This window comes from Oryzias latipes, chromosome 12, assembly GCF_053564925.1.
Source record: "Oryzias latipes strain Hd-rR chromosome 12, Olatipes_Hd-rR_3.1".
Lineage (NCBI taxonomy): Eukaryota > Metazoa > Chordata > Actinopteri > Beloniformes > Adrianichthyidae > Oryzias > Oryzias latipes.
Genome location: NC_136248.1, coordinates 30015603 through 30040559, shown reverse-complemented (window position 1 = coordinate 30040559; position 24957 = coordinate 30015603). Strand labels below are relative to the sequence as shown.

Genomic DNA, 24957 nt, shown 5'->3' with positions numbered 1-24957 from the left:
CCCAAACCCCAGCTGAGGATAAAGGACTCTTAACGACACCAAAACCATGTAGACTAAGTTGACAATACCATCCAGTTTCAGGTCTGACTCCTCCCCCATGAGCGCATATATACCAGCTCTTCGACCAGCTAATGCAGAATTGACAAAGCCTCTTGGATAAGAGGTGAAACGTCTTCTAACTTTAAAATCAAGTCCAGACGACATCCCCTAAACCTACTACAATGGAACCAACCTGGATGAATGAGAGTCTTCATAGACATAAACAAGTATAATTTAGCATTTCAAATAAGATTAACATTTCAAATTTAGAATAGCAATTTAACATTTAGATATAAAACATAATTAAGTGATATAAATCTGAATGACTTGAGTTGTGTGGCAAAGGCAAGTAGCAAATTATTAACCTCTAAGGAAACTTAAAAGGAAAAAAGTGCTTTAAAAGGACAGTTTAAAATTTTCAAGAATATAAAAAAACGCATGCGAATACCACAAGTTTGTGTATTGTACACCTGTATGTCAGAAAGTGAGTTCCAAGAAAGCCTGTGATGCCTGTGTTTCCTCAGATGCTGAGTTCGAAGTCCATTCGTTACAGTTGTCTGGAGTCTGTAATCAGCAGCAGTAACCCCCCCGGGTTGTTTGAAGTTTATCTGTGCCTCAAACCAGGACTGTCACTTCCAGGAACACAATTTTGAGAGAGGCAGCAGAGTAGCATACTTGGGCTTACCCCACTCGTGCTTTACAGAGCAGCTGACTCATGTTTGAGGAGATGATGCCAACAGATTGTGCGTCATAGATAGAAGTTACTGCTAAAAGTATGGCTTGTTTTATTTTGGAATTTGTTAATAATTTATTTTTTGAAAAGTGGAATTTTAAACACTGTTCAGATGTTTAGAGGACAGTTTCTGATGTCTTTTCAGGTCAGAGGTGGGAGCTCAAGAGTGCGAGAGCATCTCCTTATATCACACATTTGTATCAGTAATTCAGTCACTAACACTAACAGCTATAAACACAGCAGGCGGAACTGATAACCTCCATCAAAGGACAGCCTTGTCACAAGCTGAGGTCAGGAGCTCTTTGAGCAACAGCTGGTGTGCTTTTGTGAGTTAATGCACACTCCACTCAATCCATCCACATTTCTTCTCCTGTTTTGGCTGTAATTACAAGCTTCCCCCTCTCTGCTGGCTAGCCCATCGCAGCATCAGAAAGGGAACATTGTTGTCAGCTACTGAGACTATGGACTCCAAGGCCAAAAGGTTGCAGTTCAAATCCCGCTTAAGTCACACTATTCATGCATCCCATCTGTCAGGGCGAGCGCTAATAAAGACTCACAAATTAGCAAGAGATGACATGCAAGTTCTTTGATCCGACAGGATTTTTGAAGGCGAGAGAAAATTGTTGAACACATGGTGATGGCTGACAGGTGTGTATTTCTCTCTGTGTCTAACATCAGCTCAAATGGATCCATCTTCACAGGTTTGGTACTTCAAAGCTGGGTTTTATTGCTTTTTGTTTCTTTTTGCAAAGGAGTTTAATTGGAAAAACAAATCCTCGATTTTTATTACAACTGGCAGATTTTTTACAAATTTAAAGGAAAGGCCAAAGCACATCTGAATTCTGTAATAAATCTGTAAATAGTGTTATCTAAGTACGATCAAGCCAAGAGTAACTGCATGCCTAACAGTTGGATGCAGCTTGTTTTAATTAGGACAACCCACTGCTGGAGTTCAGGTCAATTGTAGGACAAAGAAGAAGATTTTTTTTTCTTTTAATATTTCTGTAGATGGTCCCAATAAATGATTAGACTAAGTAATAATTTTTAGTTTGAGTTAGATCATCGTTTGTCATCCATTGTTAAAAGCAGCAAATTATAGCTGACCTATATGCTTGGCACAACACGTTTGTGACTTTGATAAATACACAAAATCAAAAAATATGTACAGATATATTTTTTTCAGTAAACTGAACAACATTTGTGTTACATAAGACTTGCTAATTTGCACTGAACACATATCCATGTCCGAAAATACTCGCCCACATCAGATTTTCAGTTTTTTACACTTGTCTCCAATCTTTCCAGTCCTGAGTGATAGTTCTGTGGAGCTTAGTCTAACAGCCACATTTCACTAGATGTTCATTTCTATTGTGGCCACATTATGTGTGATTCAGAATTGTCACTACCTAACTTCCTCGCAGTATGTCTTCAAATGGAAGCTACTGTTGCCAACAAAAAGCCATTAGTTCACGTTTTGAAGATATCTCTAAGAACTTGTTGGTGCTCTAAATTTCCAGGTGAATATTTTATTTTATTTGATCTTTTAAGAAATTATCTCTCAAATTAGTCAGTATTTGTAATGGATGTATAAAAAACTGACATCTACGCAATCTCTGCATAGTATCGTTATACTTTTTAAACACAAAGCAGCACATGGACACTTTACACATTGTGACCATAACACAGTCATTGCTGTTTATATTGTATGGTAGTCTATATAGTCATACAGTTTATTGAAATGTCTTTTCATACTTAGTCACCTAAACTTTTGTCATTTTTTATACTTATTGCTATTAGGTCTGCACTCTGTTGGACGTGCATGCAATACATTTCACCAACTATTGTGCTTTGTATGTACAGTCATGGCCAAATGTTTTGAGAATGACACAAAAGTTATTATGTGCAATTTGCTGTTATAAACACTTAAGCAGCAACTTTTTCAATTTCCAATATTCATGGCCATGAAAAAATTGAAATTGAAACTGAGAAAATTAGTGAAAAAGTGCAAGACTTTAGATAATTTAATGGGTAGTTGCTAAATATTTAAACTACGTTGTTGTTCACCCTTTGGCATATTCCTTTAGGGGTCACCACAGCGAAGCAGCTTGATTTGCACAGGTTGTTTGGCAAATATTTTTATGCCGGTTGCCTTTTCTGAAACAACCCTGAATTTTATCCGGGTTGGGGGTTGGGACAGGGGGTCCCAGAATTGGGACCCATTGTGGCTAAATAGGTAGTGGTACGCCCAAAGACCCACACTGGATGAAGCTCATCTCGCCTCCTGGGAAACAAACCCTGGTTTTTTATGTGCCAGTCATACATGCAGCCAATTGAGCCACCCAATCTCTCAAATAATTTAACTATGTTTGTACTAACAAGAGGCAAATGTGAGAATAAGACATCCTAGATTAATGTATTTTAAACTATCCCTTTATCAGAAATTTAAAGAAAAAGATTTTTTTCTAACTTGTCCTGTCCAACAGATGAGGGCTGAAGGCCTCTTGTGTTGGACATATTTTACTTTAACAACAGGGGTTATGAATCTTCTGACAAACCAGAGGTATGTCTGCATAGACCTGTTTTCTAATCGAGGCCAAACGATTCATTTTAATCATATTTGAAAATCATTGGTGTTGGACCGGACGGAAAAGGATAGGAGGGAAGAAGAGAGAGGGATGTTAGAGACGGGGGGGGGGGGTGTAGAAGGGTGATTATAGAAGGGGGGGGGGGGTAAAACCATGAAGCAGCATAAAGCAACAAGTTTCTGGATGGTTATAATCATTACGGTGAGGTTCAGATGTAATACAGGTCTATAAGGGCGGGGTCTGTCCTCACACACACTCAAATGTTATAAACACACCTGTTGGCAACAAAAATGTTCACATGTCAACATGTACACAACACAAATACTGTTATGCCTTCAAACCAACTAGTGTGAAATAGTTCATTCAATCACGCAAAATATTTGAGCAAAGGTGAGCTAACACCTGTGCTCAAGTGAGTGTTTATGATGAATGTAAAAAGAAGGAGGGAGAGTTCCCAGCCAACCCCACAAGATGACTGCAAGAATTTTTTTTACTTTGCTTCCCATCAGAAAAATACCAGTTATTACATTAAGCTTTCAATATCTATACAAAATGACTTACATTTAGGACACTGTTAGCCCAGAAACGCCAAGATAGAAAAAAATAAATAAATAGATGAAACATTTTTCAATACCAGACATTGAGCGGAATCAGTTCAGGAAGGTCACTCTGACTCTTGTGACCCACTGATTGGTTGGTTGAATTAATTGTGTGTGCAAGGATTACAACAGAATGTCTGAGTATGTGTCTTGGTGTGTGAATGGCTTCAGCGCACAGGGTCACGAAGGAAAGACGACTGTTTATTTATGTAATTTACATTCACACACAGTCCTGAATAAAGATGTTGTGCTCTGGTGTTTGTGTTCCAGTGTTCAGCACATTGTGGCCTGGGCCAGCAGATGAGAACTGTGACCTGTCTGTCCTACACCGGACAGCTCTCCAATGAGTGTCCAGAGTCGCTACGACCAGCCACCATGCAGCAATGTGAAAGCAAATGCAACTCCACACCAATCTCCAATGGCGATGGTAGGATAAACAAATGTATTGTTCAAGTGACCAGTGGGGTTTTCACATAGATAGGTGATCTTTGTGTATCATCAATATACATCTTCACAGTTCCAATAAGACCTGAACACATTTGAATGACACACACCTCAACACTTTGCCAGCAGCATGAATCTTTCCAGTGAGGTTGGCTTCTGCTGAAATGTAAAACAACCCAAGCCTCCATATACTCTTACACATGATGGATGGCCATTCAGATGCACAAAGAGGGGTCTTTTGATTAGTCTGAATGGAAAACGTGAGCAGCGTTTACAGGCTGGTTAATGGGATTAGCTGCAGGCTAATTATTCCTTTACGAATAGCAGTGAGGCAATGTCTCGTTTCATTTGGCTCTGTGCACACAGGACCCAAGGCCTAATAAGGGAAGACACTCTGATCGTGATAAGGCATTTAGAGAACTGCCTGTCCAGCATCCAGCAACAGTTTAAGAGAGTGTGTGTGTGTAACATAGGGATGGCAGGGAGCCCAGCGAGTGAGCCAGGCCAGGAATCGTCTGAGTCTTAGTGTCCGTGTCCAAGTATAGCTGCAGAGTTTGGTTCTGTAGAGGCTCTAGGGAGAGGGTCCAGCCCTCATGTAGCACGTTGAATTATCTTCATGTGTTGTGTGTGGTTGTTATACCATCCAGTGATAACAGTTTTTTTTTTTTTTACAACTTGACCTAATTCTTTAAAATACTTAAAAACTACTACCAATATTCTAAAGACATTCCATGAAACTTCAAGTTTCTCTTTTGTGTTTACTTTCTTAAAAGTTCAAACTACTTTAATTATTATTTTTTGACAAAAATATGGCGGCCGTGGTGCAGCGGTAGGGTGGTCGACCCAATGATCATAAAATTGCAGGTTCGATTCCCGCCTTGCACGCCCATGTGTCAAAGTGTCCTTGGGCAAGACACTGAACCCCACCTTGCCTGTGGTGGGGGGTTGGCGCCAGTGTTCGTCAGCGGAGCCGCCGCCAGTGTGTGAATGTGTGTGTGCATAAGTGACTGGGACTGTGATTATAAAGTGCTTTGGGCCTTCGTAGGAAGGTAGAAAGCACTATATAAGTATACGCCATTTACCATTTACAAAAATATGCTTAATTTGTATTCCAATTATGTAATTCATTTACTGTGGATTTAACCCTTTAACACTGGAGCTGTTGCTGGCGACAGCAAAATAACACACACTCCTCAAACTACTGTGACTCTTTGACCCTTTGCGCCATTAATACCACTCCAACAGATTCTGAGCGGCTTTGCACCAATATGCAACACTGTGTTTGTAAAGTGTTCCTTGGTCCCGTTATACACTTTTTAACCATAAAGTATTACATATCAGTTCAAAGCTGCCTTTCACAACAGCACAATCCTTTGGAATTACATTAATTGAGTGAATTATTGAATAATGATTACGGTAGTTCAAACACTGGAGCTAAAGTTTCTGTGTTAAAGGGTAAACAATGACTGAAGACGACCTGCGATCAGAGTTTAACCACAATGGCTATTCAAGTATTTATAACTGTAACATTTTTTTGCATCTAGAAGACTTTTTAAAGACAGGCCTGAAAGACAATAAATGGTTTTCCTCTGACACCCAAAATCGAATGCAATTCCATATGAAGGTTAGTGTTCAACTGTAGCTAATAAGGTTGTTGTTTTAGCTTCCCTGGATGTCATATTCATTCACTGTATCTTCAGCTTCAAAATGTTTCTTAGTTTTACTTTTACTGAAACTTTGCTCTGAGCTCATTGGCTTGAATGTAAAAGCTGAAGGACGAAGAAATGTTTTTAAAATTCCTCATTCTTCATCCATGTTTCTTTCCTCCCTTTTCACAGAATGCAAAGATGTCAACAAAGTGGCTTATTGCCCGCTGGTTTTAAAGTTCAAGTTCTGCAGTCGTGCATACTTCAGACAGATGTGCTGCAAGACTTGTCAGGGTCATTGACCCTTGGAGCGCTCGAACCAAACAAAAAAACAATAGGTGGATTGCTACACGCTGGTGAAAGACGAAAATGGTGCAAGCTAATAAAGCAAACCGGCAATGACTGGTGGAGGAAAGAAAAAGAGAAACACGGATTTTTCTCGTCATCAAACCCGACTCTCCTGCTCTTCATTACGGTGGAATCCAAACCACTGCTCAGCCTTAAGCGCTGACACGAACATTGCTTTATTTTATTTTCACTTCTGTGAAGTGGAATTCAGAAAATTATATGTTGGTAATGTTATTTTATTATAATAATAATTTTAAATGTTAGGCTTTCTCCATGTTTTTAAATCCAAAGTGCTGGACACACCTCTCACAGAGGATGCTAAAAAAGGGGAAAGGGCAGATGAACAAGTCGGACTCCCGTCTTTGAGAGAGTGTGATGGTGCTATTGGCAGGCTGACATTTGGCATCAGTGCACTTTTTCTTGTAAATATGTTGCCAGTTCACCTTGAAAACGACAGAGAAATCCCCATCGGTGTACTGTATATTTATTGTACGATTCCAAACAGAGCAGAATTATTGCCGCCTGTTGCTTCTGTCAGATAGTAGCCTACTGTCATGAAAAGGAATGTAATGTGACTAATTCCAGACATTATTGTGTACTGTAAAATACATTTTTACTACATGTGATGTAAATCCAGGATTATAAAACACAGTTTTAGGAGGATCATTGATTTTTTTCCCCCCAAAGAGGCGCCTTGGTTCACTCACAGTTAAGATTGATTTCACCCCTGGACTTTTAATCAAATTGTTGGACAGTGCCTTGCCACTTAAGACCATAAGATTCACCTAATTATGGTCCTGTTCTGCCACATTTCTTATTTTTCCTACCTACGTTTTCTTTTTGGTTTTTTTTAATGTCAAAAAAAGTAAATGACATTACCATCTAATGTCATAAGTACTACAATGCTATAAGGAAAACCAGCCCAGTCAGTGAAATGGTCCAAACGTCTCTTTAACTTTCAGAACATTAGCACAACATTTAATGCACTAATTCCTAGACAGATCGTCCTTTCTGCAGGATTTAAATATTGTTTTCTCAAAAAAACAAAAACAAAATCAAGGTTATTCTTGTTTGGTCAGATCACCAAACAGAGTTTTATTAACCATCCTAAATTATATATTTGGTTAGATGCTTTATAAGCAAACCAGTCCAGAATCTCTACATGGCAATTTGTTTGGTATCACAGCTATATTTTAAAAAAAAGACAAGTACTATTTCTAATTGTTGGGTACAAAATGTTAACTGGGTTTATGTTGCTCTGTTTGCTATCTGCACCTGTGCCCGTCACTAAATTCATTTAATTTACTTATTCAGTCTTGACGTTAAAAAGATGTGAAATCAATTTTTTAATACCGTTGCATTATTTGGGTTTTTGATGTGTTCAAGTGCACGTTGGCCAAGCACAGACATAACAACGTCTCCTATTTTATAGTTAATAAAGATTTTTAGTGTTAAATAAATGCTGTTTCACCCCACCACACATCCATGCTGCTTTACAAGCATTACAGCAAGTTTGACGTCTGCTTCCAGGTTATCAAAATACCTCCATATGGCAGTCACGTTACAGTTTGGTGCAGGTGCAGATCAGCCGCTGTGGCCTTAAAGTGAAAGCAGAACAACATCTGCATCAATTACTGGCAGACATGCTCATTTAGCATGATATACATATCACGTGTTATATCCTGTGCCCCTACTATTGTGCTTTCCAACTTTCTTAAGGTTACTGAGCGCCAACATGATCAAGAAAACAGAAAACTTAAATCAAGCTCACCATCGGTACAGAAAATTACTAGTATGCTACTAGCTGAGATCTGCATTGAAGTATAAGTATTATTTCTGACACAATATCATAGAATTTAAAAATGAAACATTGATTTGTGATGTTTTGATTAGATTTTTAGCCCCTTGATGATGTTTGATGAAAATATTTATCAAAAATATTTAGCCTCAAACTTACCTCTTAGACTCTTTTAAAAAGGCAAAAAAATAAGGGATTTTTATTTTCAAAGCTGGAAATAAATACAGGCTTCAATGGTTCAAGATAAATTTTTAGTGTCCTGCTTCTACATCACATTAATATGTTACATAGGAACCAGTGCAAACATCCACTATTATCTAATTAGAAGCTGTCTAGCAAAGACTCTTCATGCTAATGTATATAGTGCGTCTCCACATCTTTAGCGTTGTGCAGTAAAAGGACCTTGTTGGACAGTTTTTCCACCCAAACCAAACAAACTGTCTTCAAACTCTTTAAGCTGCTGAAGTTGGATTTAGCTAATGCAGGCCATATTTTGAGCAATATTCAAAACTGTTACCAAACTCTTTAAATCCCGAATCTGTTCTTTATTTTAGACTATGCTGTTAAAGAAAGTTTAACACTTCTCAAAATGTTAGGCTATTTTTTTCACCCATCCTTGGTGTTGCTAGGCAACCAATCCTGGCATTGTCGTCACAAATGAAATTTTTCAAAGTTTCCTCTTACACCGGTGTCTCCCTTTAAAAAGAACAAAAACAGATCACTTGGTGGAGCTTTCCCTTTCATGTTTTTCTTTTTCCATCGAGTGCTGTGTTTACCTCCCCTGCTCCTCATGCTCCGCTTCCAGGGTTACGGCCTTCCCAGCCTTCTGGTGCTACCAAGTGGGTGCTTTCATTGAGACCTTCTTCAGTATGCTTGAAAGTGAGGCTGGATCCAAACAATATGAAATGTTATACTTGCCAATATCTTTGCTTATAAATGCTGGTCATGTTGATGTTTTGTTTGAATCTTTTTATACCTCACACTGGGAATTTTGTTAATGTAAATCTTGTCTTGTTGTTTGTGCAAGCACCAAAATAGACATTTCCCCAGATTTCCCTTTTACCCAACGGGCATTTCTGCTGGTGCAGGGGCTTTGGGAGAGACTTCACAGGAGCCGAAAAGGATTTCATTGAAGCTGTTGACAACTACGTTCTAATTTTGCTGCTGCTACCTTTTTGTAGCCACATGGTGCGTGACAAGAGATTTTATTGGAGAAGCATTTGGAATCAACTGAACTCATCTACTGGCAGTGGGATAAGGAGCCTTTAGAGACGTTAACTTAATCCAACTTGTACTCATTGCTGTGAACTTGGATGTTTGAATGTTGCATTGCTTGTACCTGTACTTTAAAAGTGCAAGATAAATGAAACACGTGATTAATTTCATATATTTTATAGTCAGTATTAATGTGGGTAAACTGCTACAAATATTTGATTCCAGATGTTAATTATATGCTAATTTATTGCCTTGTCTCACTTGTACATTTATTTCACAGCATGCAAACTGAAACTTAGAAGATTGCATTGATGCAGTCCTTCACCAACATTTTAAGGTAGATCAAATAAAAGGTGCAGCCTTCAAAGTGACGGTGTTGTGGATTCATTTCCTTCCACTTTAGATTGTAGTTGTTTTTTTTTTTTAAACTGGGCATTTCTAACTATGTATAATGAAGCATTTCCTATCTAAAACCTGACAAAAGCTGACTTTAAAAGAGACATACCTTTGTCCTTTCATTGAACTTGGATCAGTTTATTAAATGTTTTCATTTTTTAAATGTGTTACAAATGTCTCGGATCGGGAACTCTGTGTCGGCAGATACTCGAGATTAAGGGTGTATTCAGACAGGAAACAAGGCTGACCCAGTCCGCCTAATGTGGTCCAGATCAAGTCCTGAACCTTGCTTTTGGTCTGTATTCAGACTGCCGTCAAGGGGAATTTGCTGTTCCGGACTAAAGCTTGTAAACAATACCATGTGACTAAAGATCTCCTCACTCATTGGCAGGAATTACGAGGGCGGGACAAAGCAACAAGAGGCAGAAATTATGAACGTTTTTTCAGATTTAGTCTCTCATAGCTAAGGTATACCAATGATGAAAATTACAGGCTTCTCATCTTTTTAAGTGGGAAAACTTGCACAATTGGTGACTGACTATATAATACTTTTTTTGCCAAACTGTATACTCCAAAACGACATTTCAAAAGTAATTACTGCTCTATTTTGGTCCAAACAAATCAATCCAATGCATGGTTCATTCATCGTGGGAGTCATGCTACCCAACAATACAGGTAGGTCTGATTGGCTGACATGGGTCAAGCAATGCCAACACTGTGTTTTTATGCAAGGTTGTATAGATAACATTAAAGTGTGTAATAATTTGTGTACAAAAATAGAGTGGGTTACTAATGTTTATGCACAAGATCTTTGACTGAAGGCTGTTTGATTCAATGAAACCGCTTCAGCTTCTGCAGGACTCTGTGATTATATTAGCTAGAACCTGTACAGCTGAAGGGGACAAGAAGACACATCAGGGATGCTATGTCTGCAGAGCTGACAGTCCAACAGGGACTGCAGACCAAACATCTAAACACAGTCACGTACAAATATACAGCAGGACGGCTGCGGTTAGCTGGAGATTAAACATGCAGACTAATCCAACAGACACTGTGCATACATGTGCATACAGCTGAAAAACCTGCAGCAGACAAAGAAAGGAAAAAATAAAAAAAGCGGGAGACTGATGTTTACCTTTTTCATGCAAAACTAAAAAAGAAGTGAAGTGCACCCTTCTTCATTTAGCTGAATTGAGCTTTAAATGTTCTTTTAGGATGGTCTCTAGCTAAAATTAGTGTTAAAAAGCTATTTACACAGACTACAGATACATTAGTCAGAAAATCCCAGAAGAAAAATGGGTATGAGCTTAGATCCTAACCTCAATCCATTCTACATCATGTGTTAAAAGGTTAATTAGTGGTTTTGGATCCTCTCAAACACTGGACCCCGAACCCTGGGCAGTGAACCGACATTGGTCCATGGGTCACTTGTTACCAGGTTACCAGCTTCAGTGAAAATATTAAATGAAAATCACATCTTAGTGGTTTAAAACAAAACTTTTTTCCCTCCCTGTAATAGCCCTGCTTATTTTAAACATTCAAAAAACAAAGGCAGATCTGAAGATTACATCCCCTTTTTTTACTTCAATGTAAAATAAATGCCCTATTATTGTTGGTTGTGATTATTTAGCATCATTTGAAATGTTTTAGGACAAGAGTGAGTCTGTTTTCAGAGAAACCACATTTAAGATGTAAAAGTCTTGGCAGCTACGGTACGTTAGCTCTTCAAAATGCTTTCCTTCCTTTACAACAGCTTGTATTGCTGCTACTGCAATACGTAAAATGATGTGACAGATCTAGATATACAAAACTTGTCTAGACTTTGCCTTCAGACAGAAAATACTTTTTTATTTTTCGCACACCAACACCAACAATCAGATGCTGGTCTTCCTGTGTCAAAAAGGATTGGTCAGCAAAAGCTCACACACTGAGGTGTGAAGGGGATGAGGAACAGATTTCTCCTCTATGCTCAGATTCTGCACTTCAAATAGAAACTGGTGACAGTGACAAAAAGCATTGCTGCTGCACATCAACAGCTAAAAAGCTCTCCACGCTGCACGACAAAGGAAAGCTGCGCAGATAAGATAAAGCTAATCCTAATTGGCTCGAATGCATGCATCAATCTGTGAATAATCATGTTTAACTCCAGTGCATCACTTCTGGCTGGGGTTGTGGGAAAATACTGTATCAATACAGATTGTTGTTTGTTCTTTTTCCAACTGCGAGGTGTGAGGATTACTTCAGCCACTACTGCCAACATTTCCTTGACCTCCAAAGGATGATCATGTTTAATTGAAGTTGCTGTGCACTTTGCTGTGAGCGCCAAATGCATTTCAGACACTCTTCAATGCACACACACAGCTGCAGATGGTGTGGCAGGAGAAGGAGCATACGCAGTCTTAGCCGCCCTGACAGGCGGGAATGTCAGTTCCGGGATGGGAAGGTCACGGATTCGGCACCTGCTATCTTCTGGGCTCTGCTGTTAAGGCTTCCTGCTCTTTCTCACAGCAGAGGCTCAATCTAAGTTGCTATGCTTGAGATTAAAAACACTGAAAAGAGGAGGAGCAGCCTCCACATCTAGCTTGTTTTTTAATTTCAGCCTTAAAAGATCTGAGGAGAGGAGTCTTTCTTTGGAGGCATCGTCACCAGAGTCTGTACCACGGATTTATGCGAAGCTGTAAGTGCTGGCAGTCTGCTGTCAATGCAAAGTTGTAGTGACAGATGTTGGAGATGAGCATTTAAAGATAATAATCAACAAAGACACTATTTTACTTGAAGAACAAGACTGGAGCAAGAAACAACACAATCCAGGTCTATTTAGGAGTCACACGTGACTTAATTATTGTGACACTGATGCAGAAACGACGCCCTGCATCTGCAAGACTGTGCACGAGCCGGGGGAGGCGGACAGTGTCTTAAAGGAGCCCGGCCACTGTAGAGAGCGGCGTCTAAAGCACCTTAACACCTGACCGCTATTGGGAACAGGACACAATTGGAAGATGTATGGTACTGTGCGTATAAAATGAAAGTGATTTGCCGATCACTGCTAGCTCCACGGAGAAAGTGTGTGTGTGTGTGATAGACTGTGGGCGGTGCTGGCAGCACAAATTCTTCCTGGAAGGGGTAGTCCTCACTTTGTGATGTCACAATGTGAGGACCCACTCGTTTTCGTGGATTGAGAGGGGCTGGTGCTCAGAGCGAATGTTTTAAGAGGCATACTCAGAAATGATCAAAAATACCAGATCAAAATACCACTCTGGGGTTGTTTTTAGTGAGGAATTAACTTTATAAAACACACAAAAAAAATGATCTTACATGGTATAATAATAATAATAATGCTACTATCAAACTTTATTTAAAAAGCCCTTAAATTGCCCATATAGACCTGAAGTGCTGCACAATGAGAGTATAAATCGTTTAAATAATCAGATAAAAACATTAAAATGCTCTTACAGGTCATTGTTAAAACACATCCCAAGCATTACAAAAAAAGAGGATAAATTAAAATGTGGGAGGATAAAAGAAAGAGAGGGAACCTCTTCACTGTGTATCAAAAGCCAATTTTAAAAAGTGGGTTTTTAGAGAGGTCTTAAACACAGGCAGGGATGTAGCCTCTCTAGCTGCTGCAGCAAAACCTCGGTCCCCTCCAAGTTTGAGTTTTGTTTTTCGGTTCTTTTAGAAGCAGCTAATAAAGGATAAAAAAATAGCAGCAGCTGGTCAGCTCAACAAAGAAGACAGGGATGGACGTAAGGCTGCAGCAGCTCACACAGGTAAACCGGTCCCAAGCCATGTCAGGACTTAAAAACAAAACAAAATGAATTCAAAAATGAACAGGCAACCAGTGCAGGGAAGCTAAAACTGGGGAGATGTGATCATATTTTCGCTTCCTAGTTATGAGACGTGCAGTTGCATTTTGCACCAGCTGAAGTCGAGCAACGGCAGAAGTGCTAACCCCCACAAGTACAGGAATCTAGCCTGGTGTTGATGAAGACGTGGATCACGGTTTCAAAATGCTGAAAAGACAAGACAGTTCTGACTTTTCTCCAGGCAGCACCCCTGGATGAATATGCATGATCATTTTCACTATACAGCTCACCGAGCGGCCTACGACTTTAATATTTCGTGACCTGTGTGGCTTGAAAGGGTTTGACCATTTTCCACCCACAGAGAGCCCTTGTCTACCCGTAAGCCAGTTGTAACTAAGCCTTTAGCTGAACTCTATCAGTTACTGCAATTTTGACCAAACTCAGCTTGTAGTACATTGTCGGAGCCTTTAAAACGTGACAGGTCTTAGTAGTGAAGACATAAAAAATATATAAAATTGTATAAAACTGTACTCTGAGTATAAAACTGTACTCAGAGGCTGAGATGGAGGTAGCGGAGATGAAGATGTTGAGGTTCTCCTTAGGAGTGACCAGGTTAGACAGGATAAGGAACGAGTACATCAGAGGGACGGCTCATGTTGCCTGTGTTAGCGACAAAGTCAGAGAAGCCAGACTGAGATGGTTTGGACATGTTCAGAGGAGGGATAGTGGATATATTGGTAGAAGGATGTTGGAGATGGAGCTGCCTGGCAGGAGGGCAAGAGGACGGCCAAAGAGGAGATATATGGATGTCTTAACAGAGGACATGAAGTTGGCTAATGTTAGGGTAGAAGATGTCCATGATAGAGTGAGGTGGAAAAGGATGATTCGCTGTGGCGACCCCTGATGGGAAAAGCCGAAAGAGAAAGAAGTATAAAACTGTACTCTTGAGAGAAAATAACAGTCTAACAATAACTCTCACTGTTCCACACTTTCAACAGAGCAGACTAATAACTGTTACTTCTACATTGTTCATTAGCTTCTATCCAGAGATTTGTTGTTGTATTTAGCAGTTTGCTTTTATCCCAAACATCTGAGAACTTTAGGAATTCTTACCACGTTGGAGCTTTATAAAGCTGTAAATTTCAGAAACACACAGTCTGTTACCAGACGTGACCTCAAATAATTATGTCTGAAGTTAAAAGAAGGGATAAGACTACTTCCAACCTAAAAATCCTCATTGAACAGATCGATCGCAAGTATAAAAGTTTTCAAAAAACAGGTTCAGCTGACAGGTGGGTCACCTTTAAGGGATCTAACCGTTATTGCTGTAATTTTCTTTGTAAGCAGGAAAGACAGCAAGTAAGTGGATTATGTGAATACGGAATCAATAACCAATCACTCAGACCAATGGAGTATGGCCAAGAGCTTTTGTGTGATTATGGATGAGTCTGAATAATTTGGAGGCCTGTGTCATCTTTGGGGTAAATAATATTTTAGAACTCGTTCTTTTTGCATCATATTTTAGGACATCCTCCATTGGGAAATTAAAAAAGGCTATAGAAATAAATTCTGCTGTGATTTATTCTTCTATGCTAACAAATGGTAGGACACTAATAAGAACAGACCATCGAGTGACTTTTATTCCATGGCTTTGCTAAGCCGCATTTTAATGCAGATTTACAGTTTAGCCGCTTCTTCTTTGGATTAAAAAAAAAAAACGGTGGAATACAAGCAAACAAGAACCTAAAGAATAGATTTCTCGGTTCAAAGTCGTTTGGCATTTACTGCAGTATGGTACTGGTTTAAAACTAGACGCCTAACATCTGGCTGACATCCTGAAAGTGTCTGAGCTAGGAAGGTGGAATTTCTTTGCGTCTCTTTGTACACCAAGCCAAGGGTCTGAGTGTTTTTTTCTGAGTTTTTTCTAATCAGGTACATTTATAAAAATAGCACATAAATATTAGTTGATGTGACAGGTTGTTTGAATAAAAGAAAAAAGAATATTGAAGAAAAGTGACTAAAACAGAAAACTCTGTGGGACATGAAGGATGGAGTGGAAAACTGTCAATTATGAATATAGCGGCTGCTTTGTGAAAACACTTAGAAATGTTTTATCTGAAAAGCATAAGTGTTGAAGCCCTAAACCAGCGACTAATGATCATACGACCTACTGGTTGGCATTCAGTTGGTTAGAAATTTTATTTGTTTAGAGCCATCTTGGCTCAGTATTATATCACCACCCAGTACTTACAAAAGTCGACAAATAGGCTGGATAAACAAGACTGACAGTTAGGGGTTTAAATATTAATCAATGCATTGATTTATCCAACCAGATCGATCTGTCTGAGGAAAGTTCTTAATCGAACTGTACCATTATAAAATCTTTTCAAAATTAAATAGATTGATTATAATCAATCTTGGAAAATACCATTTGGACTGAGGTATGCTAGGTTTATTTTGCTATAACTTAAAAACGCCATCACAGCTGACAACACAGATATTATGAAAGTGTAAATGATCAGTCCATCTTTCCATTGATTAAGTTCATTATTGAGTTTATGTACTGTACTTCTGAAATCATTTCAATGATAAAAACCCCCTGAATGAATGAATGAATGATTAAGATTTGAATATTCCTTTACTGTTTTCTCACAGCTTTCTTTCGTGTCTTCTGTTCCAACAATTGCTTTGTTTCTCTGCACCAACATGTCGAGGTGTGTCTGTCCCAGGACAAAGAGTATTTCGACACACAAAGAGCGCTTTGTGCAGCTGACTGGGTTTGAATACAAAGGAAATACACATTCTGGTGCGGTGTAACACCGGAGGTGCTTTTTTTAAACAGAATTCTCTGTGCAAGTGAAAAAAACAAGGGCTGACTTTGACAAAGATATAAATCTTTCAAACTAGATGTTAACCAAGAAAGTAGAGATATCTGTTTGAGTAAAGCATATAAAAGTAGAAAGAATGAATGAATGAATAAATGAATCATAAAACATCACCAATGTTAAATAAATTAACAAAAACTAAACCATAATGTAGAAGTAACAAAAAGTAACCTCACTTGCACAATGCTTGAGAAAGCATTCACAGAAGTTATTATTACTTTTTTTTTCTATTAACTTGTCCTTTCCAACAACTGAGCAAACAGATGAAAGCTGAAGGCCTTTTGTGTTGGACGGCTTTACTATTACAAAAAGCGGTCATGTATCTTCGGATAGCCAGGGTGTATGTTTGTTTTTTTTAAATTATTTTTAATTAATGTATTACATGTTATATATATATTCTGTCTCTTTTATAAAATACTACATCCATTCTATTGTAGGTTTAGGGGATGTCATCTGGACTTGGTTTTAAAGTTCGAAGACGTTTCGCCGAAGTCTGAATTCTAGCCAAAGAGAAAGGATTGTTTGAGCGAGGAGTGAAAGAAGCCATCTTTGTCAAGAAGGATAAAACTTCTCTTAATAAGAATGGTGGTCTCAGGTTTATTCTTCCATCCATCTATGGCAGTGTTTTGAAACCTAAACAAACCAAACCAGTTCCACCTGGGTAGTTAATAGCTGAAAGAGATGACCAGTTTGAGGAGGGAGTCACTGGCTCCCCAACCCCCAGCTGAGGATAAAGGACTCTTAACGACCCGAAACCATGTAGACTAAGTTGACAATACCATCCAGTTTCAGGTCTGACTCCTCCCCCATGAGCGCATATATACCAGCTCTTAGACCAGCTAATTTAGAATTGACAAAGCCTCTTGGATAAGAGGTGAAACGTCTTCGAACTTTAAAACCAAGTCCAGATGACATCCCCTAAACCTACTACAATGGAATCAACCTGGATGAATGAGAGTCTTCATAGACATACATCCATTCTAATGATGGAGGACATACACGAAACAAGTTGAGCTTAAAATAGGATTTCTGTACTTGAACAGTTGTCAATCAAGAGCAGACGAAAAAAAATGCAGTTTAAAAAAAGACTGTAGTCGTTACGTACAAACTACAATTGGAGGCCCACAAGCTCTCTGCTCCGCTCCATTTGTCCACGACTAGATCCCAGTACGTCTTCGTTTTCCTCGTCTGAGCTGCAATCTGGATCAAAACTGTACGACTGCTTAGCTTGCATGTTGCTCGGCGTTTTTGTGCCACTGCTAATGTTAGCTTGGGGTTGTGAGGGAATGCAAGCTAGCAGGAATGATAGGAAATGAGTGAAGGCTTACTCCCTGCCAAGTCCCGCCCACAAGTCAGAGGTGAATTTCTAATGACCTCCTGCCAACCTGCAGGAACTTTGTCCTAGAAAATGATTTTTTTGGGTAGAAAATGGCATAATCTTAATTAAAAGAGCATTGGGAACGCTTTGGAAATGGATTAAAAAATGTTTAAAGCAAAGCTATATTGGACAAAATTCTGTTAAAAACTTAAGCCCCAAAAATTCTCCTTTGTATAAAAGATAAAAAAATATTGGGTCATTTCTAGAAATGTGATAAAGTTTGCACATATGTGTGATGAAAACACAGCTTGTGTTGTTTCTGAATCTGCTGTTTTCTGCCTTCTGTTATCATTTCTTTGTTGATTTAATTTGTCTTTTTACTTAGGGACCATCAAATTAGCCTATAAACTTATATTTTCATTTTTAAATATTATATTAACCTATGCTGTCCCTGTCTTAAACAAACAAACCCTAAAAATGACTGAAGATCAATTTGACCATTTCACTGACCTTGGCTTCCAAAGTTTCCTCACACAGATGTGGATTCATCTTTTTCTTTTGTCTTCTGTTGTCTTAATGCAGGATTTGTCCCCCAAAAGATTTTCTCAGCCTTGTGAGAGATACTGCAGAAACCTAGCAAGAGGATTAAACTCCAAACTTATATACTTGAATTTGTAAGACATGAAATGTTTTGGCTCCACTGGCTTGCAGAGAGGTGTTCTTACGTTTTCTATGTCGCTCCTATCAGTCGTGCCATTCCTTGGACACTGTGACAAACAGGAACGTCAAATATTCTGAGGCTGAAGACAAAGTCCTCCACGTTTCTGGTTTCCTCTTTGGGCGATATATCAGTGATTTACGTGGCAAGCTGTCCCCTTGTAAAAAAAACAAATTTATCTCAGCAGTCAAACTTTTTGTTCATGGACAATAAAATAAATACAGTAACTGATGATGAGCAGGTTTTAAATCTTTGAAGTCTAAGGGCTTTTTTTTCAAATCCCAGAGGGTCATTAAAACAACTTTGTTGGTTTTCCATATGCTAATAAAAAAGCGATGATAAACACGATCCTATGTCTGCTTTGACTTTCTGAACATCAGAGGATTCATAAATCTCACAAACATTGCTTATGTAAAATACAGGACAGCAAACCTTATGTGATCGTTTTTGTTCAATGAAAACTAAACTGAAAAAGCACAATTTAACATTACCATAAGTAGTTCTAGTCAAACTGCCGTTGCTAAAGCTTAAAATGTCGGAACTTTAAGGATCAGAGTAAAGATAATTAATATACTTTCTAATTTAAATGAAGCTTTAGTCGTTTCTGTGGAAATGTTTAAAGGGAAAATCACAACATTTTTATTAATTTCAACACTCCTGCTAGCAATTTCAGCTTTCTGCTGAACTAAATATAGTTTCAAATGTATTTTCTGTGTATATTTTTGAGTTGACAAATGTCTAAATTAATCTACAAAACAATAATATCGACATAAAGTCAAAATATTGTATCTTTAATGAGGTAACATAGATTTATTTTAAATCAAAGACGCTAACCTTAGCTTAACATCTTAGCTTTAGCAAATAAATCCTCCAAAAAATAAACAGTTATCTTATCCTTATGATTTTGTCTGGGAGATATTTGAACTCTGGACCTTTGGAACAAATCTTTAGGCTGTAGATATTGGAGGAAAATGCGGCGAGGTCCTTTGGTGCGGGTTGAGCGGCTGGCTTCATGCAGTGTGTGAGCAGCAGAAAGATTTGAAAGAAATGCTGCAGCAAGGCGCAAAGTTTTCCAAGTGGAAAAATATTAATTTGGCGAAAAGCAAAGCAAAACAAAAGTGTGTTAACCAATCAAAAAACTCAGCCCTGGTAATGAGATGGAGCCAAAAACAAACATGCCTTACTGTTGTGCCAGTCAGCTGATGTTCTTAGTGCCTGTGACCCTTGACCTCCCACAGAAGAGCCTGAAACCTTTTTTCCAGAACCCGCTGTTGTTTCTACTACTTAGGCTGGTCCATCTTCCGCTGCTAAAACCACGAAATGCTTTCAACACATAACATTCATGTTGGCTCATACAGTTTAAAGTATTGCTCATTTGCACGAACACCCTTACTGTCGGAAGGTTTATTTTTTAAAAAGTAATTAGCAATTATTTAGTACTTCATCCAAAAAGTAACTGATTAGTAATGGAATTACTTTATAATTAAAGTAATTAATTTATAGGAATAGTAACTAGTCACATTACTGTAAGAATAAATTGCTTGACTGATGTACAAAATGTGAATTTTCTGATTAGCTATTACATTTAAATTAAAACTTTTAATATAGATACGTATTTGAATATACTACCTGACTGTGTCTCACACCCTGATGAGCGTATTTTACGACAGAATGTATATTTTTAAGAAAACCGGAAACCGTTTTTTTTTTTAGCTTCTATTGTTGTGGAGGGGTAACCGGAAGTTTCCTGCCTCTGCTAATGTCACTTGACAGATTTATTGCAGAAAAAACGTGTGAATTTTTTAACTTTAGCCCGAGTCCCTTCATCTCCTGCTTCTCTTCATACATAAAAACTTTTTAACGCACTTTTTTAGGCCTTAGTTATAGCAAACAACTGACCTATAACAGCAATGTTCCTCGCTACACTCCACCTTAGCAGAGCGCTAACAGACGCGTTTTTAAAGCATTGCTAGCCTAGCTAGCAGATGTTAGCTTCTCGTTTCCAAAATGTAAAAAGGTAAAAACACTAAATGGAAAACTACAAAAAAACTACAGGCTAAATACACTTTATATAACTATGGTCAAGCTAATGTCTTACCAGTTTAGCAGCACTTTTGTTTTATGCTCGCTCCTTCCTCAACGACTCATTCTACTAGTTGAGTCAGCTCATGGGACCATCAGCGCACAGCGCCCTCTGGCGGCCACATGTGTAACCCATCTCTTTCGAGTTTTCCTGACAATAAAATGTAGTTTTAGGATGTTTTTTTTTTTTTTCCAAGACCCACTCCAGTGTTAATCGTGCTTTGGTGTTTTTAAAATGTTCTAGCTTTTTATATAAGGATGAGAAGATTAAAATAGCATTTCTGAGTATTTCTTCATTCAAACTGTGATGGAGAAGATGAAAAAATCCATTTGAAAAAGCTCTACTTTGTGAAGCAGCAAGAAATACACTCAAATAGATCCATTAACATTTTCATCTGCCATCATGCTCAAATCTGGACAGCTGGACACCGCCAATATTCCTCGCCATTTTTGTTGCACCACTAGTGTTAGCTTGGGGCTGTGAAAGGGAGGGTGTATACAAAGGGATCATGGGATATTGAGGCTTAATTCTATGCAAACAGTACCACCCACAACTCAGAGAGGAATTTTTGATAAACTCCTGTAGCTCTGCACAAACCTTGTCCTAGAAAAGGGCAAGTTTTTCTTCTTTCTATTTTGCCTAAAAACCACTGGGAAGGCTTTTACAACAGATCAAAATATGATCGGAGTGGGACTTTAAGCAAGTGTTTAGCTATTTGTTTTCATTTAGTTGTAATCCACCAATGCTATGTTAGCTCTCTATTCTATGCGGATCGTTTCTGAAAGCTCTTCCTCTTATTCCATATGACTGAGTGTCAAATGCTAGTTCTAGGTCAACTATAACTGCAGTTGCATATTTCCTTTTGTCAAGAGCATTTGGTAATTTCTCCACATCATCGATGATAGCCAAGAAAGTTGATCTGTTTTGCATGTTTTGGAGGCAATGGCAGGTTTATTATTCTTTCAATAGTTTACCTTTATGCGTCTCTTTTTAGTTTGAGAACACCACCGCAGCCACACCTCTGTCAGTCTGCCCCAGGGCAGCTGTGGCTACAGCTGACCATCACCAAGTGGGAATGGATAAGAGCGTCTGGAAAAGCGCAGAAGAATCCAAAAGCATCCTTTTTATATGCTCTTTCATTTTGGTCTCAGTCCCTTTCTACTTTTATTTTAACTTCTAATTTATTCAAACCTTTTGGAACAGAGCATCATACACAGTTGTCTCCATGGTTTCCACGATAATCAACCTAAATACAGGAAGTACTATCAAACAAGGGACACACAGGAAGTTGAATGACCGCAATATTCTTAATCTAAAACAAGAAGAATGAAATCTAAACATGCCAGCATTTGACTAGCCAGAGTTATTATTAGACTGATGACAGTAGCAAGGGTTTTACTGCGCCTCATCTTAGGTTAAGGGTGTGCATTTGATGTCTTAGTAGGAAAGTTCTTCTTTCCGACTGAAAGAGTTCTCTTCCTTTTTGGATCTAAGTAGCTAGAGAGAGTGGCTCTGTTCTCATCCATCTAACTGTAATGCATTTTAAAGCCGATGTAAAAAGTCCATTCAGAAGGTTTGATTCTGTCGGCTCCAGCATCTGTGCTGGGATGATACAAAGGAGCGCTACCATCGAGTCTCTTGTATGTTGGTAGTTCTGTACACCACTGATCCACAGTTGGTCCCTTTTCTACTTTTAACATTGCTGCTATACCTTTTAAGCTTGTTTACTCTGACTGGTTTGTAATCATTCACCTATTGTTGGTGTGTAACGATGGGTGGGGGTGTGTTCATGGTGTGGGACATTTGGCTGAAATGGAGTCCTTTAATTAAAATGTTTTTTTTTTTTATCATCCTGTAAAAGCCACATTCCAGAAATACACTTTTCCACTCAAACCCTGCTCCTTTTTCACTTTAAGATTTTTTAATTTGTCCTGAAGAACATTCAAGTCAGAGAGAGTGCAGACATGCAGATGGCACTAAGTTGGTCAAAAATGTGTTTTATTAAACAAAAACAAAAAAACAATCTACACAATGGTACAAGCTAGAGAAGTCAACACTACATGTGTTTGTGTGATGATTTACTGAGCTGTGTGCAGCTGTCTCGTCACAGAAAAGCTTAAGTTAGCACTCTCCATCCAGATGTTGCCCTCAGAAGCTGGGGTGTGAGGTGATGGGAAAGTGCGGTGGCTTGACCATTCACCCCGCGGCTTCACCTCTTGGCCTTCTTCTCTTTCATGATCTTCTTGCTTTCCTCTCTCCGGCGCTTGTTGACGGGGTTCCGGGGGTCGTAGATCTCAAAGGTGTCCTCGTCCTGCACGGCGGCGTCCTTGACTTTTCTGGTCTGCTCGTCAAACTGGAGAACGTGAGCCATCCTGGGTCAGACGCAGAGAAGAAACAGGAAGAGGAAAGAAGGAAATAAACATGATGAATCCTGCGTCTCATATACTTCACTCTTACTTACCGTTGCTTGTTGTTGACCTAGAAAAAATGTGCATGAAAAATGTTCTCCCTGCAGGTTGACCAATCTGTCTAGATCAGTGTTTTCCAACCTTTTTTGAGCCACGGCACACTTTAACCTTGACAAAAATCCCGCGGCAAAACCAGAATAAAAAAAAAAAAAAAAATAAAAAAGGAGAAACTCATAGTCTGTATTGATCTACAGTCCCTCCACAATCTCACATGCATTTTTATGATAATTGTGGGAGAAAAAGCTGGAAGTTGTAGCTGTTTTTTCTAGAAGATGTAATAAAAGTTAAGTTAGAAGATTTAAAAACTGTTTGATGTGTGTTCGTTGTTGTTTTAAGACGTTAAGAGGAGAGACTGAGATGCTGTCACTTTAACCCAATGCATCATGGGAGATGTAGTGAAAAATCCGCCCACCGCAGACAGACTCTCTTCTCTGAGCTTCATTGTTTTGTTCACTTGTTCCACGGTCTGATACCGGATTCTGTGGAAAGCTACACCGCTAAAGACGAACTTTAGCTGGTCATTTTGTTGGAACTGAGAGACTTTATGAGCAGAATCAGAACAAGGAAGTGAAGACTTGAACCACTTCTGATTGGTCAGACTGATGACGTGTGATTAAGCCTCCAAGAATGATTGGTGGAGACAGTTAAAGGGGCGGGACTTTTCTGAAAACAGCTGAAGTTGCGGCTAAATCGCGGTACCGTCATTCTTATCAAAATGTCTTTAATAGAATCAAATAAACACAAAGAAAAAAGTATTTTATGATCTTTTATATTCCTAACTACTCAGTGTTTTATCAGGGCCTGTTTGGATGAACAAAGAGCTGATATCCTGGAGATGGGAAATATTTTTAGATCATTTAATAAGGGCAATTTCCCACGGCACATTGCTTGAAAAACACTGATCTAACGCTTTGTTATTTTGTGTGAGCCGTCAGCGTGCGCCGTACAGGTTCGCCCGTATCCAAAAGTAGATACGTGAAGTAAAGGTGTAACCTCATCCAGTAAATGTTGGGTTTATTCACATTTTTGGTGTGTTATTCCCATTTCTTTGATTATTCTTGATTGCTTTTTGAAGAAAATCTGCAGGTATGTAAATCAGATGGGTGTCACATACTTCTTCTCAGCCCCAAAGAGCTGAATCGTGCTGCTGCTGCTGCGCGAGTCCACAAAAGCTTTCCCTCCATTTATTTTTCTAACATTCTTTTTCAACCCGAGCTGAAGAATGGACGGCGAGAGCAGCTCGGGACTCTGCATTTCAAGTATTGACTTTGTGAGGATGAGTGTGGTGGCCTGAAGAGGAGGAGGAGCCCATGTGAAGACAGACACAGATGGAATAGTTTACCTCCGCTGGCCTAGACTTGACTTCCAAAGTCTGACCTGTTGTAACCCACATTCTGTTCGCAGCGCCTCCAGAGTGGCACAGACTTCCCACTGGTGTTTTTGTAGCATTGCTAGGCCTGCGGCCCCCATTCCTCCCCCCTCACCCTACCTGGCGTGGCAGGAGGCGTCTACAGCCAGCGGAGGCTGGAAACGCCAGCCGCTCACTCGGGGCCCCACACACCACCAGACTGCACTTCAGGAGCGCTCCTCCAGACTAATAGCAACTACAGATTTTGTTTTTCTAAATCCTCGCACACACAGACACTTTGCTCAAATTTTCACACGTGGTATTCATTTCAAACCCTGGCTCGGAGGATCTGCATGTTGAGATCTCTGGTGAAAAACGCAATATGAGAAGAAAACACGGCGTCAGGGTCGATTTCCTGATGGCTGCGAGCTAAAATCTACACTTGACATGTGCGCACACAAATGCAAAGTGAACCTTCAGGCGCGTTTATTAAACCCTGGATGTGACAGAGGTCAGGTTCACAAGAGA

At 39.1% G+C, this 24957-nt stretch overlaps 2 protein-coding genes and 1 long non-coding RNA gene across 3 annotated transcripts in view; 1 reads left to right on the top strand and 2 right to left on the bottom strand.

The window, feature by feature from the left end:
* The window catches only part of adamts6 (ADAM metallopeptidase with thrombospondin type 1 motif, 6), a 76853-nt gene extending 67079 nt beyond the window's left edge, over nt 1–9774 (top strand). The window contains exons 24-25 of the mRNA XM_004074493.5: nt 4227–4383; nt 6239–9774. Coding sequence (XP_004074541.1) covers nt 4227–4383; nt 6239–6348 — 267 coding nt within the window. The 3' untranslated portion in view covers nt 6349–9774. The remainder of the gene's footprint in view (nt 1–4226; nt 4384–6238) is intronic.
* Nucleotides 1–20756, bottom strand: part of LOC105355188 (uncharacterized) — a 35802-nt gene extending 15046 nt beyond the window's left edge. Inside the window, exons 1-4 of the long non-coding RNA XR_909668.3 lie at nt 20629–20756; nt 19715–19837; nt 18538–18687; nt 18323–18445 (exon numbers count right to left, since the gene is read on the bottom strand). This is a non-coding gene — a long non-coding RNA (uncharacterized LOC105355188). The remainder of the gene's footprint in view (nt 1–18322; nt 18446–18537; nt 18688–19714; nt 19838–20628) is intronic.
* Nucleotides 20757–22594: 1838 nt separating this feature from the next.
* cwc27 (CWC27 spliceosome associated cyclophilin) overlaps nt 22595–24957 on the bottom strand; it is a 41140-nt gene continuing 38777 nt past the window's right edge. Inside the window, exon 14 of the mRNA XM_004074494.4 lies at nt 22595–22985. Within this exon, the coding sequence (XP_004074542.1) occupies nt 22823–22985 (163 nt within the window). The 3' untranslated portion in view covers nt 22595–22822. The remainder of the gene's footprint in view (nt 22986–24957) is intronic.